The sequence below is a fragment of the Eublepharis macularius genome, chromosome 2 (genome assembly GCF_028583425.1).
Source record: "Eublepharis macularius isolate TG4126 chromosome 2, MPM_Emac_v1.0, whole genome shotgun sequence".
Lineage (NCBI taxonomy): Eukaryota > Metazoa > Chordata > Lepidosauria > Squamata > Eublepharidae > Eublepharis > Eublepharis macularius.
In genome coordinates this window covers 210447107-210462290 of record NC_072791.1, presented here as the reverse complement: position 1 = coordinate 210462290, position 15184 = coordinate 210447107, and the positions used below count along the sequence as shown (strand labels likewise).

Sequence of the window (15184 nt, the reverse complement as noted above, 5' to 3'; positions counted from 1 at the left end):
ATGTCAGTTCAGGATGTCTAGAAAACGATTCATAGCTCAGTTATATAACTCCAACATGCAAATCAGCTATGCTGTTGTCCGTTCATTTATTTATTTACCCATCATACATATGAAGGAAAAGGTGCTAGATTGGATAAAAGAAGGGAGGCTACACTGGTCTAAATCCCTATTCAGCCACAAGGCACTGGGCAGGCCTATGCTACCAACTGAAATGAGTTTAAGAATGTTTCTCTCACTCTAAGGAACACTTGGAAGGAGAGAACTTGCTGGTTGCACTTGGTAATTTATTAGTTATTAAGATTCATGGCTGTCTCTAATATAAAGTGAGGACTTGCTTGGGAGGGGGCACCTTCTGTTCTTCTTGAGGGGTCATGTAATGATTTTAAGTGTGTGGGTGTGTCTTTAAATGTGGGGGGGTGAAAGAAGTGTGGGGGTGAAAGAGAGGGATGAGTGAGTGAGATGATTGGTTGATGGCTGAGAGGGTGGGTGGAGGGAACTGCTGTTTCAGTTTCTGAGTGGAGAGAAAAGATCCAGTCAGGGCCAGAGAGGCGAGCTGTGTGGAGCCTTAGCATGTTTGAGTATTTCTGAGAAAAATATTGAGTCTGGTTTTAGCTGGCAAGCTGTGTGCAGCCTGAGTATTTTTAAGCAGTTCTGAGAGAAAAGATTCAGTCAGGGCAAGAGAGGCGAGCTGCGTGCAGCCTTAGCATGTTTAAGTATTTCTGAGGAAAATATTGAGTCTGGTTTTAGCTGGCAAGCTGTGTGCAGCCTGAGTATTTTTAAGCAGTTCTGAGAGAAATATTGAGTCAGGGCAAGAGAGGCGAGCTGTGTGCAGCCTTAGCATGTTTAAGTATTTCTGAGAAAAATATTGAGTCTGATTTTAGCTGGCAAGCTGTGTGCAGCCTGAGTATTTTTAAGCAGTTCTGAGAGAAAAGATTCAGTCAGGGCAAGAGAGGCCAGCTGCGTGCAGCCTTAGCATGTTTAAGTATTTCTGAGGAAAATATTGAGTCTGGTTTCAGCTGGCAAGCTGTGTGCAGCCTGACTATGTTTAAGCAATTCTGAGAGATAAGATTCAGTCAGGGCAAGAGAGGCAAGCTGTGTGCAGCCTGAGAGGGTCCATGTATTTTTGAGAGAAAGACAACATTTGTGGAAGCCTAAACTGTGTGTGTCTGTGAGACTATATATTCATTCAATTTGAAGCAGGCAAACTGTGTGTGCCTGAGAGAAAGTCTATGTGTATTTGAGGGAGAGGTTGATCTATGATGCAGGCAAACTGTGTGTGAAGCCTGAGAGAAGATCTGTGTGACTGTGTCTATGAAAGGAAACGTTAAGAAACCATAACACTCTTTGAAACCATCAAGCTTAAGAAATAATATGAAACCGATACGCTTCTTATAAAAATAAAAGTTTACTTTTTTTTATATATATCCCAGAGTATCTGTCATTCCTATATCCCATTCTTATCCTCAGGGCCACATAGTACCACAAAGGAGCCTGACGCTTGGGCACATTACCAAAGGGGAAATTTAAATAAAATATCTTGGAATAAAATATTTCTGGAGGCAGTGATCTAACCAGAGAGTGTAAGAGAAAGATTAAAGGCAAAATCTACCCAAGAGAAAGAAAGGGTCTCGTAACAGGTCACTTCGGCATCTCACAGAAAGCCAGGCATGCTATCACGGTAGGGCTTTGCTATGGTCTGCTTCACTGGCCAGATAATAGGGAAGAGGTCTATAAATCATGGTGGAGGTGTTGTGCTTGACCTGTGAAGAGATGGCCAGTCAAATTGCAGACCCTTCAGATAATCCCCCGGCTGATGATTAATGAGCACTTGGTCTTTTCCCCCTGCTGCAGAGTCATTAGGTCAGGGGAAGGAGAAAGAAGTGCCATTATAGGAGGTCAGGAGCATTATGAACTTACAGGATTTCTTTTTACTCCTTTCTTCCTTTTGGATTAGCTGTTGTGAGGAAGGGGGGGGATATCCAGTTTGAAGAACGGTGTTTCTTAAAACTAAAAATGAGTCTGGCGTATTGCAGAACAGAAGACGGAAACTGAGAAGAACTTTTGGGGAACTTGGTAGTGCTGTATAATGGTTAGAGGGCTGGATTACAGCTTGGGAGACCTGGTTGGCTGTAAACTAACCATTTGCTCTCAGCCTAACCTACGTCAAAGATTTGATGTTGAGTAAAAAAAAAAAAACTTGAATCAGCCTGTCTCTGTATATTTCTCTGAATTCCTTGGAGGAAGGGTAAGAGAGAAACTTCAGGAGAGACTCAGCACTTTGGCTGAAACTGTGCTAAGACAACTCATCATCACCAAGAGAACAAAAGCCTTCTGATTGATAGAAAATGATGCCTTTGTAACCAGGGTCAGCGCTGAGCAGCCACTGCCTGTTCCTCAGCTCTGCAAATGAAGTACAGATCTATGAGACCTAAGTGGGTGTTTTTTCCAAGTTAGAATATTTTAGGCTAGGTCACTAGATACCAATAATGACTTTTAGGCACAAGGGCAGGTGCTGTGAAGAGGATTACCGGAAGGCCCCTAGTGCAAATTGTCACTGGAGAAAGGGAGCGTGGTCCAATGGTGTGGCCAGTGCATGGCAGAGCATATGCAGAGCTTTGGTACCTTCTCTTTATGTATAATGGAGCAGTCCCAGACTAGTGGGATGATTTTCTTGAAGCAAAGGACTCAAACTAGGGTTGCCAACCTCCAGGCATTACAACTGGTCTCCAGAAGGCAGAGATCAGTTCTCCTGGAGGGAATGGCTGCTTTGGAGGGTGGACTCCATATATACTGATGAGGTCCCTCACCCTCCCCAAGTCCTGTCCTCTTCAGCTTAAAATGTTAAAAAGTCCCCCCACTGGTTTTTGAATGTTTTGATTTCTGATCACGCCTGCTATTGTCATTCATCGGCTATTATCATTCAGCTTCTGTAATCACTCCACTCTCCAAGCTATAAGGAAAGATGGATTCACATTCTGGCTGTATCTGAAGAAGTGAGCTATGCCTCACGAAAGCTCATACCCTACCTCCAAATGTCCAGGAAATTCCCAACTTGGAGTTGGAAAGCCTAACTTGAACCCTCGGTGTCAAATAGGTAAGGGCCATGCTTTACAATACACCCAACACTTGCCCTAGGAAAGAGCACGTGGAACCCAAGAAAAGGGGTGAAAAGCTTGCCCCCTGCCTTCCTTTCCAAAAGCAGGGTGGGAGGGAAACTGGAAGCTCCCCACTGTCCCAAATGAGTGAGTGCATTTTAAGGTGAGTTTCACTAATGTATGTCTAGCTGTCATGCACCCGTGACCTGTGTGTATCTGGTAGTTACACCATGAACAACCTAGCAGAAATGCTTAGGAGAATAAGCATTGTCCCATTGTCAGAATGGGCAAAGTACTAGTTTAACTGGTTTGTGGATCAGCAGTGGCTCAGGAACCACACGTAGCTCTTTGATATGACACTTGTGGCTCTTAAGAGCACTATGCCCCAATTTGGCACCTGTCCCATGTTCCAGGAAAGTGGGCAAGGCCATTGCCTCAGAGGGCTTGCGGTTGGCAGTTGGTTTTCACCTTGAAACAGCCCCTCCTGCCAGAGGAAGGGGTAGGCCATGAGCCTCTCTGAGGTACAGGCCTCCTGCCAGGGATGGACATAAATGTGGCTTTTTGATTTGTTAGTAATTGTGAATGTGGCTTTCTGAAAGCCATGGTGTGGGTACCACTGGATTAGACGTTAGAAGACAGTCTGTAAAACTACATCCACTGCAGAGATCTTTGCATGCTAGTGGAGCAGCCTAGAGAAAGTTAAATGTGTTTCACCCTTACAGAAATGATTGGTTACTGAAGGGCATATGTACCCTTAAATCGCATCCAGTCTGGCACTCTAGAACTTCCATGTCCGAGGAAATCTCTCAATTTTTCAAAAATGATTTTACACCAGAAAGTTCTGATCACTCAGTTTTGTTAGAAAAAGAGGGAGAGGGAGGGGACTTTAGGATGCTAATCAAATGGCTTTGGCTGGAACCCTGCATTTTCTATTAAACAGCATTAGATGAATAGTTCCTTTCACTCCCTTTCCTGATTGGGCTATTTAGTAATCCTTGTTGGGAAAAGTGCATCTGCCTTACATCTGTGGCGCGGAACTGCTGAGCATCATAAAATGCCAAGAGCATTCAAGGAGTGCTTTATTTTTGGGTTGCAGCTCATTGAGACTAGTTTCTTGGTGACCTTCTACCCCTGGGTTGCGTGTCTGTGTGTGTTGAGTCCATGGACCTACTGTATATCTTTGTAGTGCTTTCTCTACCTTGAGCAGTAAGTTGTACAGAGTGGCCCTTGTAGGCTTGTTTTACTTGAAGATAAGCGCACTAGAGGCTAACAGCAATGCTCTTACACTAACTTACTTGGGTGTAAATGAAGATCGTGTTTTCTATGTACTCGATTGCTCATGCCCACAATGACATGGAATCTTCCAAAGGTTTCCCACCAAAGAGAAATCGCTCTTGTCATTCCCCCTAGATAGATCCTTGCATGCATGCATAGGTCACAGCACCAGCCTTCTCCTGCTTAAAGAGTGTACATCCTTTATGGTGCTTTTCGGATAACATGAGAGCAACCACATTGGATCAGACCAATGGTTCATCTAGTCCAGCATGCTCTCAGGAGGTCTACAAACAGCACACAGAAGTTCAGCTCCCTCCAACAGCACCTAGTATTCAAAAGTATAATGCCTCTGAATTTGGATGTTTCGTTTAGCCATTGACAGACTTGTCCTTCATGAATTTGTCTATTCCCTTTTCAAGCTATCTATCTTAGCAGCTGTCATGACATGTTGTGGTAGTGAATTCCTTAAGTTAATAGCATATTGTGTAAAGACAACCTTTATTTTGTCCGTCCTGGCCACAACTCCATTACATGCCCACAAGAAGTTCTAGTACTGTTAGGAGGGAAGAAAGTTCCCTCTCTCCACACTATTAACAATTTTATGAATCTCTGCCATGCTTCTCCCACCCCTTAGTCATATTTTCTCTAAACTAAAAATTCCCAAACAACTTGTAGGGAAGATGTTCCAGCCTCTTCCTCTTTTTCGTGGCATCTTTTCTAGCGCTAGAGTAACCTTTTTGAGACCTAATGGTCAGGACTGAACATTGTTATTCCAAATGTGGCTGCATGATAGATGTTTACAAGCACTTTGTGAGAGCAGCCATTTTGTTTTCAGTGCCTTTCCTAATAATTCCGAGCACAGAATTTGCCATTGATGCTGCTGCCAGACACTGAGTTAACATTTTCATTGTGCTGTCCACCACAACCCCAAGGTCTCTTTCCTGATCAGCCGTGGTCCGTTCAGAACCCATCAACATATAAAGTTAGGGTGTTTTGCCCTAATGTGCATTTACACTTAAACCAAACCTCATTCCCCATGTTATTACCCACCTATCCAGTGTAGAGAGATCCTCTTCACAGTTTGATTTGGTTTCCCCCATTGTGTCTGTCTCATAATGTGCCTGTTACAGGTGAAACAGAGACTATGAGTAGAGATAGGCACGAACCAGAAAAAACTGAACCATGCAGTTCGTAGTTTGTCATGTTTCACGAACCATGAACTTTCACTAACCTTCCCTAGTTCATGAATTGGTTCGTTTTGATTTGTGAAAATGTCACTTCCGGGCCAGCAAATCACCTCTTCCAGGTCAGCAGAAGGTCTGCAGGAAGTCCATCCCCTGTTGCCTAGGAAACTGATTGATTGGCACCAGGCTGCCTGCAGTGATGAACTGAAAAACGAACCAAATGAACCAGCCTAAAGTTCGTGGTGGTTTGTCAGAAATGGGATCTGACAAACTGCTGGTTCACGAACCACGAACTGGCCTGGTTCATCATGAATTTTGGTTCGTGCCCATCTCTAATTATGAGATATTACAGCAAATGCATCATCTAAATTCTTCCCAACCTAACTTGTTTGTTATGGCATGTCTCAGTTTATCAAACAGAATGAGGCAGACATTTGCACACAGGTGCAGTTGAGTTAAGGTCTACAAAGTATACCAGAAGCCCAAATAAGTAAAAAAGTTCAGAAATGCAGTATTCAATAACACCCCATAACAGCCATCCATCGCCACCTAACTACAAGGTCAGCAGAGCTATGAACCTTGCTATTATATCAATATGAGACTTACTGCAGAACTCAAATCCAGAGAATCCTTGTTTTATTTCTTAAAAATAACCTTTCTCTCTTTTCACCTAATGGGAGAAAGTGGCTGATGGAGATTCATTTGTTAGAAATGAACTGTGCAGTTTCTAGAGGCCGTTGAACAGCCTTCAGCGCCTTTTGTTTCGCTGCCTGCCTTTCTCCCATTAATATTTCTGCCCAGGACAGATCTGTATATCTAGCCTATGCATGTCCTTTGTTATACCCCACAGCCTTCTCGCCTAATGCTCTGAGCCATTGCCCCAAAATTCCAAATGACAGGAAAACAGAGCTGTTGGAAGCACATATGTGCACATTTAGTGGTTAATCTGCATACATTTACAGTGCAATCCTAAGAAGAGTTATCTAAGTCTAAGCCCATTGATTTTAATTAGCTTAGAATGGAGTCACTCTGCTTAGGATATCACTGTTAATCCTTTCAGGCCTCAGGTATCTGGAGTGGATTGCTGCAATGCACTTTATGTGGGGCTGCCCTTGAACTTGGTTCTGAGGTTACAAGTAGTTTTACCCAGAAGTAACGTAGTCATGTTGGTGACATCACCCAACCTCCCTCCATCAAGAACCCAGTGGAGATTCCTTAACTGAAAACTTGTACTAAAGTGAATACACGCACAGTCTTTTTCGTGTACAGGTTGAGAACATGGAATATAAATTTTTGAATATGTAAGTATAGAATTTGGGTTTTCCTGCAATGGAATGGCAATGGAATTGTTCGGATTATTCCCACTTGCTTTCATGTTCAGCTTTGGGCCAAAGCTGCTTTGTATCCTGCATTTGAGAAAAGTAACAGAATGGGAAATTCTTAGCCAATTCTAGTATTAAGTGAATGGCTTCAGTTCCATAAAAATCAATGGGTTATACATCAGCTGAGGGTCTGAGCCTGTATCCAAAGCCTAATTATACAATTGTATGAAAACATGTTTCAGGAAATGAGAAAATCCATTTCAAAATTGAACGCTTTGATAGCTGGCAGTAAATAAGCATGCTGATACTCCTTACTTTTTCGTTGCGAACAGTTTTCTCGCGCAGGTACTTTCAATCAGCTTTTACATCTGGGGCAGCTCGAATGAATGTTGACAGCTGTAATTTCTTTTCGAGGAGAGCTTGTTTTGTATGTCACAAGTGCTCAATACATGTTTGATAGAAGTTTATAATACTGTTGCGAGAGACGGCACCCCTGGCCAGAAGGCAGAACAATTCCATGGCTGGGAAGCTGCCAACCTCGTCATGGTGGATGTTTGTATTTTCTGTTTAGTGTAGAGAACAGACATGGCTGTCCCTGAAGCTTTTGCTACTCTCTGTAGACCTTGAAGCTATACTTTGATTCATTCCTCACTATAAAGCCCTTTCAAGGATGGGCGGTGTGTGTGACCTCTACCGGAACTACAGCATTCACAGATCTAGGCAGGGAAAATGTTTAATTAATTCCCAACTATTGGCTGGTCAGAAGTCAGGTAAAAATGAAAATTTGGACACAAATTTTCCTCTTACCCGATCGCTACTAAATTTCATACGTTGTCTGCTGATTATTAGAATACTTTCTGAGGAAAAGGCTATGTGAAATTATGGGATGCCTGACTGGAATACATCATCCAAGTGAACAGGGGTTGGGGAAAGCATGGCAAACAGTTCTTGCCAGGGTTGTTTGGGGCAGCATCCTAGGAGAAAAAGAAAAGAAAAATAAGGCCTCATCTACTTACAAGAAGTTTTTATCACAGAGTTTTGGTGATTCCTAGAGCAACTCAGAAGTATGGTAGAAACTTCTGGCTTTATCATATCGCATTTCCTAGTGCTAACCTAGCTCCCAGAAGCAGTGGGCAATGAAACTTCTGGGCTTGGCAGCAAGGGGCATAAACATTCAAGGCCATGGCATTGAGGGAGGAGTTTAATTTTTTGACCTGTTTCCCCAATCAAAAGTGTTCCTCTTAGTCAGTAGGGTGGCTCTGGCTACTACTAAGATGGGAGACCATTAAAGAAGTCCAGGATTGCTATACAGAGCCAGGCAATGGCAGAACTCCTCTGTTTGTCTCTTGCCTTGAATATCTTATGGGGGTCACCATAAATTGGCTGCAATTCGGCGGTGCTTTCCACCACCAACTAGCCAGAGGGCTCTGATGCAGGGGGATATCCTTCTAGGGTTGCCAGGCCAACTGGTGGGAAATTTGGAGGCAGGGACATAGGGGGCAGTATCACATGTGCTGTTACATCACTTCCAGGGAAAACCCGGAAGTAACAGTAGGTAGCTCTAGGAATTGCCAGGAACTCTATGGTAGAACCACAGAGTTTCTGGCAACTCCTAGAGCTATGCATCATCACTTCCGAGGTTTCCCTGGAAGTGATGTAACAGCACATTAGATGATGAGGACTTATTTGGGAGCTAAGAGCAAGGGATCCCCCTCCCTGACCAGGGGGATAGTAACCCTACATCCTCCCCCTGTTTACCCACCTGTATCTGTTCCTTCACACCCCCATGATCTTCTCAACTGTTCTATGTCTGTCTGCCACATTCAGCTGTATTACAAATTGAGAGGGGGGCAATTATAGGGCAGACACTGGCGCCTGGGTCCCACTTTAGAGCTGGATCAAGGCTATACCATAGAGCGGCTGAATAGAGAGGATAACCTCTATGTAGAAGAGAATTTGGTTCTCTTCTGCAATCATCTCTGGGATGTGTACTTCGTGTTCTCAGCCCCACGAAGAAGAAATCTCTTGAGTGACTTTATTTACAGTAGCTTGCTATTTCTGTTGTAAGAAATGGGCATTTGCATATATTGTGGCTTCCAGTTCAGAATCGATTTCATTTTCAGTCTTCTGTCTGAAAATCCATTTTTAAAAGAATCAGGTTTCTAGTTCTCATGGCAGTGGAGAAACACTGGCACTTATTTAGACAGTTTCTTCTAAATGTTTATAATTTGAGTGGAGTTTTCACTCGGCCCGGCTCTGTTCATGGGCCTCTGCGCTCCTGGCTTTCAGTTCTGCTCCGTTGTCACCTGAACTCTCTCAAAAACTGAAACATAATTCCAAATTCTCCCCCTCCCCCAAGTAATTTGGCATTTCATTAATAAGGAATAAATGTTTATGCAGATTTCACAATCTTGCATAATTTGATTGCAAAATTTTGTTTTGCTGGTTGTGGATTTTGACTTTTTGTAGCCCAGTAATCCCTACTTCCTGGCTATAAAGTCCTCCTGAGTGGCAGTGCACTGTGTTAAGACTCTGGGAAATCCAGCTTATTGGTGAGATAGGGACCCCAATTTCACGGCAAACAGTGGCTTTGATGCTTGTTAATCTACAATAACTTGCCCACAACAATAAAGCTCGTGCCCTTTATAGCTTTCTGTGACATTCACTTTCAAGAAGGAGGAGATGTCCAAGACTAACACTGCGCTTTACTACATACCTAACTATAATAGCAGAGCTTTACTGTGTATGATGAAAAATCCACTCTGCAAACAGGTAAAGGGATGTTGCTTCTCAGACCTTGGGTTTGTAGCTCACTTTCGTTTTTCTTTCAGCATTCCTTCCGCCCCAGATTCCTCGATGAAGCAGGGCAGCTACATAAGCAAGGCTTTAAGGTACATGGTTTTATGTATGAAACCTTGGAGACCATCCAAAAAAACACACACACATTTAAAAGCATGCTTTGCCTATGAGAGCCACTTTGGTATAGTGATTAAGAAGAGCGGCAGGACTCTAATCTGGAGAACCAGGTTTGATTCCCCATTCCTCCGCTTGAAGCCAACTGGGTGACCTTGGGTCAGGCACAGCTCTCTCAGAGCTCTCTCAGCCCCGTCCACCTCACAGGGTGATTGTTGTGAGGATAATAACACCCTTTGTAAACTGCTCGGAGTGGGCATTACGTTGTCCTGAAGGGTGGTATATAAGTTGATTATTATTATTATTATTATTATTATTATTATTATTATTATTATTATTATTATTATTATTATTATTATTATTATGGATAAAGAAATGAGTGGGCCCCAACGCTGTTTATCAAAGCCAATATGATGCATTTTCTGGACTTTGCCAGGCATGAGGATAGGGCCCACACAGAACAAAGCTGGTGTCAGAGCTTTATTCTTGATGAGTTATACAACAAAGGGTTTTTCTCTCCTCTTGCAGCTTTATGCTACCGAAGAAACATCCCAGTGGCTCAATGCCAATGGCATCTCAGCATCTCCTGTAGCCTGGCCATCCCAGGAAAGCCAGGACCCCATGCTCCTTTCAGTCAGACAGTAAGAGTCTCATCTATTTTACAGTGAACAAAGGAACTTCAGAAAAAAATAAGGTTTCGGCATCTGGGCACATCCTGTGTCAGATCCCTTGCCCTACTTCCAACTGGAAAATGAACTTCTCTTTGGCACACAAGAACTCTTTCAAACAATATTCCTGCTGATTCACTTGCCAGTTTAGGTGAGCGTTCTATTTGCATGAGCGCAGCCCCGTGAGATCCTATCTGTGTACCATTACAGCTCTTCTTCCTCACCATGAGCTTTGATTTTTGTGTTTGCCTTCCTGACACTCACACGGGGTAGCCATTTATACAAGTGAGCCAGCAGGAACAGCCTCCTCTCTGTCTCTAATTCACGGGAAGCCTTTGTTTTAATGGAGAAATGCATCTGTGGGAGGTAGATGGCTGAAGGGCCGGAGTCTTAATTATCTTGAATGTATTACAGCATTCCTGATGTTGCCATTCTCTGAGGGCCAAGCTACAAGTGACAAATGACACTTGCCTGGCAAGTGAACAGACTCGCGTACATTCCTCCCTGTTCACTTGCCATTCACTTGCGCTCCACTTGATCAATGGTGAGTGTCACCATTGTTCCTTCCAGCCATTTATGGTCACAGCTCTCCAAGGTTTCAAGCAAGGAAGGCCATTCCCAGCATCTGCAATCTCTTTTTTTAATTCAAAGTTCCAGGGATTAAACCTTGGCTGTGCATTCTATGAAGGAGCTGTAGTCCCTCTCCACATCATATCTAGAGATTGATTGAGATGGATGCAGAACGATGCATTTTAACTCCTTCCCTCTCCAGCCCCTCTGAACGGGATCTGGTGGATTCATGTTTTCTGCTGCTGTATAAATTGTGGCAGCAATGGAAGCAAAATCTTGTGCCTGGAAAGTGGGGCAAAATAGATCCGACAAGTTTAGCACATTGGCAATCTACTTTAACCCACCGCTCAGCTTCTGTCTCTTACCATTTGCCTGTAAGAGTGAATTGCTCGGTTGGGGTTGTAAGAAGGTAGCTTCGAGGTGCTTTTAATGCCTTCAGACCAAACTTGAGAGAGGTAGAAAATTGCCTATTGAGTACAAAGACCCCCATGCTGATGGAATGTTGAAAAACGTGTTAGTTTTGATTTCCTGAGTTTTGTTATTTATAGACATATATTGGTGTTGTTGTTTTTTTTGCATTTCAGGCTCATGAAGGATGGGAGCATAGACTTGGTCATTAACCTCTCCAATAACGGCACACAGTTTGTCCATGACAATTACCTGATCCGCAGGACAGCTGTTGACAGTGGGATCTCGCTCCTTACTAATTTACAGGTATCTCTCCCCCTATTTCTAGCCTGTCTGAGGTTTTAAAACCCTAATTAGCTTTTGTTTGAATACTGCAGCCACTTGTCCATCCAGGCCATGTTCTGTCAGCTACAAGCCCAAAATGCAGATTCTTTGTCATAGGCAGGACTGCTGGTTTCCAGCATGCTGTCCTTTGTGACAGCTGATAGCTCATTATTGAATCCAAATATGCACATTTACATGTTGCATTCCAGATCTAGAAATATAACATTTGCTTATTGATTTAAAACACCCTGCCATTCCATGCACTGGAGGCAGCTTGCAGCAGGAAATTTTAAAAAGCAGTACGTGGCAGGACAGAAAGTCTCTCTTTCTCCCAATGTTTGAACAGAAGCAGTGGGCCACCACTTTTTGCTGGAGGAGAAGGTATGTCCTGCAGGCCACCAACTGGCCATTTGTGCTCCAAGCAATAGCATTCCAGTTTCTGGGATTTGAAGAACCTGTGGTATAGGGCTGCCAGACCTCACACCATGGCAGGGAGGCCCCCTACTGGCAGCTCTAGTTGTTTGCCACTGCTCGAAGCAGTTTTACCATAGAGGTTTGGGTGATTTCTAGAGCTACCCTACATCACTTCAGGGTTTTCCCCAGAAGTGACGTAGCAGCACAGATGATATCAGAGCCCCTCATGTCCCCACCCCCAACCCTCCCGCCAGTTGCCAGGCATGGCCTGGCAACCTTGCTGTGTGTCGTGGGCTGGTCCAGTAGTGAGGTCAGAGTCCATTCCAGAGTCCAGATAGCAAGGTCAGGCAGTCCAAAGATCAGTTAACAGCAAGTCCCGAGGGCTAGGCAAAGGCAGAATCAAGGCACGGTCCAAAGGTCACAATACTAAAGCAAGGTGGTTGCAGCAGGAACAGGATTCCAACATGTTGCTTCCATGCTCCTGGTTGTCTGTGGCAGGGTTTTATAGATAGGCTGGGCTGGCAGCCAGCTGCTTGGGAGCTATCCTGTGCTTACTTCCTCATCGCTCTCCACAAGCAGCTGGCGTCTGGCCACGAGGCGTGCACTTTGCTGCCTCTCCTGCAGCTCCACCTGTTGCTTTTGTCTATGGCACTCTCTCGGCGAAGCTGGGGGTTTGGGCGCCCTTGGCAGTGCTTCACCAGTGGTGGTGGAACTGGAGGGCATTGGTGCTGCTGGCTCAGCTGCTGACCGAGGGCTTTGGGTAAGTGCTGGCTGGGCTTCACCAGGGGTGTTTTGGCTGCAGGGTGTTGGGGCTGCTGGCTCAGCTGCTGGCCGTGGACTCTGATCTGCCTGCAGCTGTTCCTCCTGATTACTGGCTTCAGCTGCACCAGGGCTAGCTTGGCTGGTTACCCAAGGCTCCTCTCCTCCCGAGGAGTCCTCACCTTCACCCCATGACACTGTGGCAGCTCTGTGAACTCAGGCAGAGCTGTGTCACCAAATTTCCCCCACACCCAGATTGTTTTTCATGTCACTCTTCAAAGATGGCTGAGCTATTTGAACATAACAGGAGGGGAATCGATCTGGATTGTGTGAATGTGTACATGGCATTCTGCTATTTCCTCTTGCATTCTTACAGTCCTTGTCCTTCATCTGACTGAAACTTTATAGAGCGGGAACTGGTCTCTTTGACTTGATTTAACCTGACTTGGGCCTGGCTGTAAATCAGGACACCCAATAAGTTGTTTTTTTCATCTTCGGACTTAGTGATTGGGTTGTCTGTAAATCTGAATAAGGAAAAACTATGCTTTTGCAACAGCAGCAAGCAGAACTTTTGTGCAAGCAGTTAGACAAGGCCTAACTCTAGATGGAGCACAGATATTGCTCCCGTTCTGCAGTCACTCCATGAACTTTCTGACCGATGGTTGTTGTGGGGTTTCCGGGCTGTATTGCCGTGGTCTTGGCATTGTAGTTCCTGACGTTTCGCCAGCAGCTGTGGCTGGCATCTTCAGAGGTGTAGCACCTTTTGGCTGGGCTGCTGGCGAAACGTCAGGAACTACAATGCCAAGACCATGGCAATACAGCCCGGAAAACCCACAACAACCATCGTTCTCCAGCCGTGAAAGCCTTCGACAATACAACTTTCTGACCGTTACTGGGCTCAATTCAAGGTCAGGAACATCATATTCAAAGCCTTTCATGGCCTTGGGCCCCTCATCTCTCCCCCTGTGTTCCTCCGTGGCAGCTTTGCTCATCTGACCAGCGCCTTCTACAGATACCACTCTGCAGTTGAGCTACATCAACAGCTGCCTGCACACATGCTTTCTCTGTGATAGCCCCCACCTTGAGGAATTGCCTGCCTGAGTAGTTCAGGAAAGGTCCTGTCTTCCTGGCTTTCCGCAAACTATCCAATTAATTATTCAGGAGGGCTTTCTACCCAGATTATAAGGCTGTGTCGTAAGAAATAGCTCAGAGAGACGCCTTAGTAGGGACAGGGACTATATGCTATGCTCTTGGGTACTGTCTACTGATGTAGATATGCACCTACTAGGGACTTTCCACATTGCCATGTAAATTAGTTATGCTTTGTTTCAGAAAGATTTAGTCTCTGTGCTTGTTTATGCTCATTTTCAAATTTTCTAGTAATTTGCTATATTGTGTCTGTTTCCCTGAATGTCCTGACTGTTGTTCGTTATTGTACTTTGCTCAGTGAATGTCCTAGCTATTGACCATATTGTATTTCACTTGCACTGTTTAATCCACCTTGGATCTCAATGAGCAAGGAGGACTATAAATAAAAATAAACTGTTGTGCATCTCATTCTGCTATTTTGTTAAACTGGAAAATGTTGTTCAACTTTTCCTTTTTCTGGCTCTAGGTAGCAAAGCTCTTCACAGAAGCTATTGAGCACTCTGGAAAACTCGACTGTAAAAGTCTTTTCCACTACAGACAGTTCAAGGCCAGCACAGCAGCATAAGAAGAGCATCCCTGCGCCATGTCCTCTCGACACTGACATAGGAATCCAGTGAATGACTGGACTGAAGCCCCGTTCTGTACATTCGGACCTCTTAGAATGTTTCGGGATCAGATTTTTTTTAATGTGCTGCCTTGGAAGTCTCCTGATGAATTCAGTCAGGGTGTTTCCAAATATACACATGCCTAAAATTCTGAAACTGGCTCAAAATGTGAGATAATAAAGAATGCCTGTTAGAATCATTGCGTGGTTTCTGATCATTTAAATCAAGGCACACCGTTTTATTTTCTCATGTGCTTACTTTTTCTTTGAAAACGAAATTAATACTATTTGTGTAATAAATAATTAAAAGACCAAAGGGGAAAAAAACCCCAGAGGATGATAGATCATGAGAGCTAGAAACCTTGAGTTACCTTTTCACTAACAAACCAGATGCTTTCCCTTCCTTCTCATAATACGGCGGGAAATATTGACTCCTAGGCAGAAGAAAAAGTTGATCACTCTTTCTGTGAATTCTAGAGTTTGCCTCCATGGTTGCAGT

General features: G+C 44.2%; 1 protein-coding gene across 1 annotated transcript in view; it reads left to right on the top strand.

The window, feature by feature from the left end:
* The window catches only part of CPS1 (carbamoyl-phosphate synthase 1), a 209524-nt gene extending 194878 nt beyond the window's left edge, over positions 1-14646 (top strand). The window contains exons 35-38 of the mRNA XM_054971268.1: positions 9708-9767; positions 10318-10430; positions 11612-11741; positions 14548-14646. Of these exons, the coding sequence (XP_054827243.1) occupies positions 9708-9767; positions 10318-10430; positions 11612-11741; positions 14548-14646 (402 nt within the window). The remainder of the gene's footprint in view (positions 1-9707; positions 9768-10317; positions 10431-11611; positions 11742-14547) is intronic.
* The last annotated feature ends 538 nt before the right edge of the window (positions 14647-15184 follow it).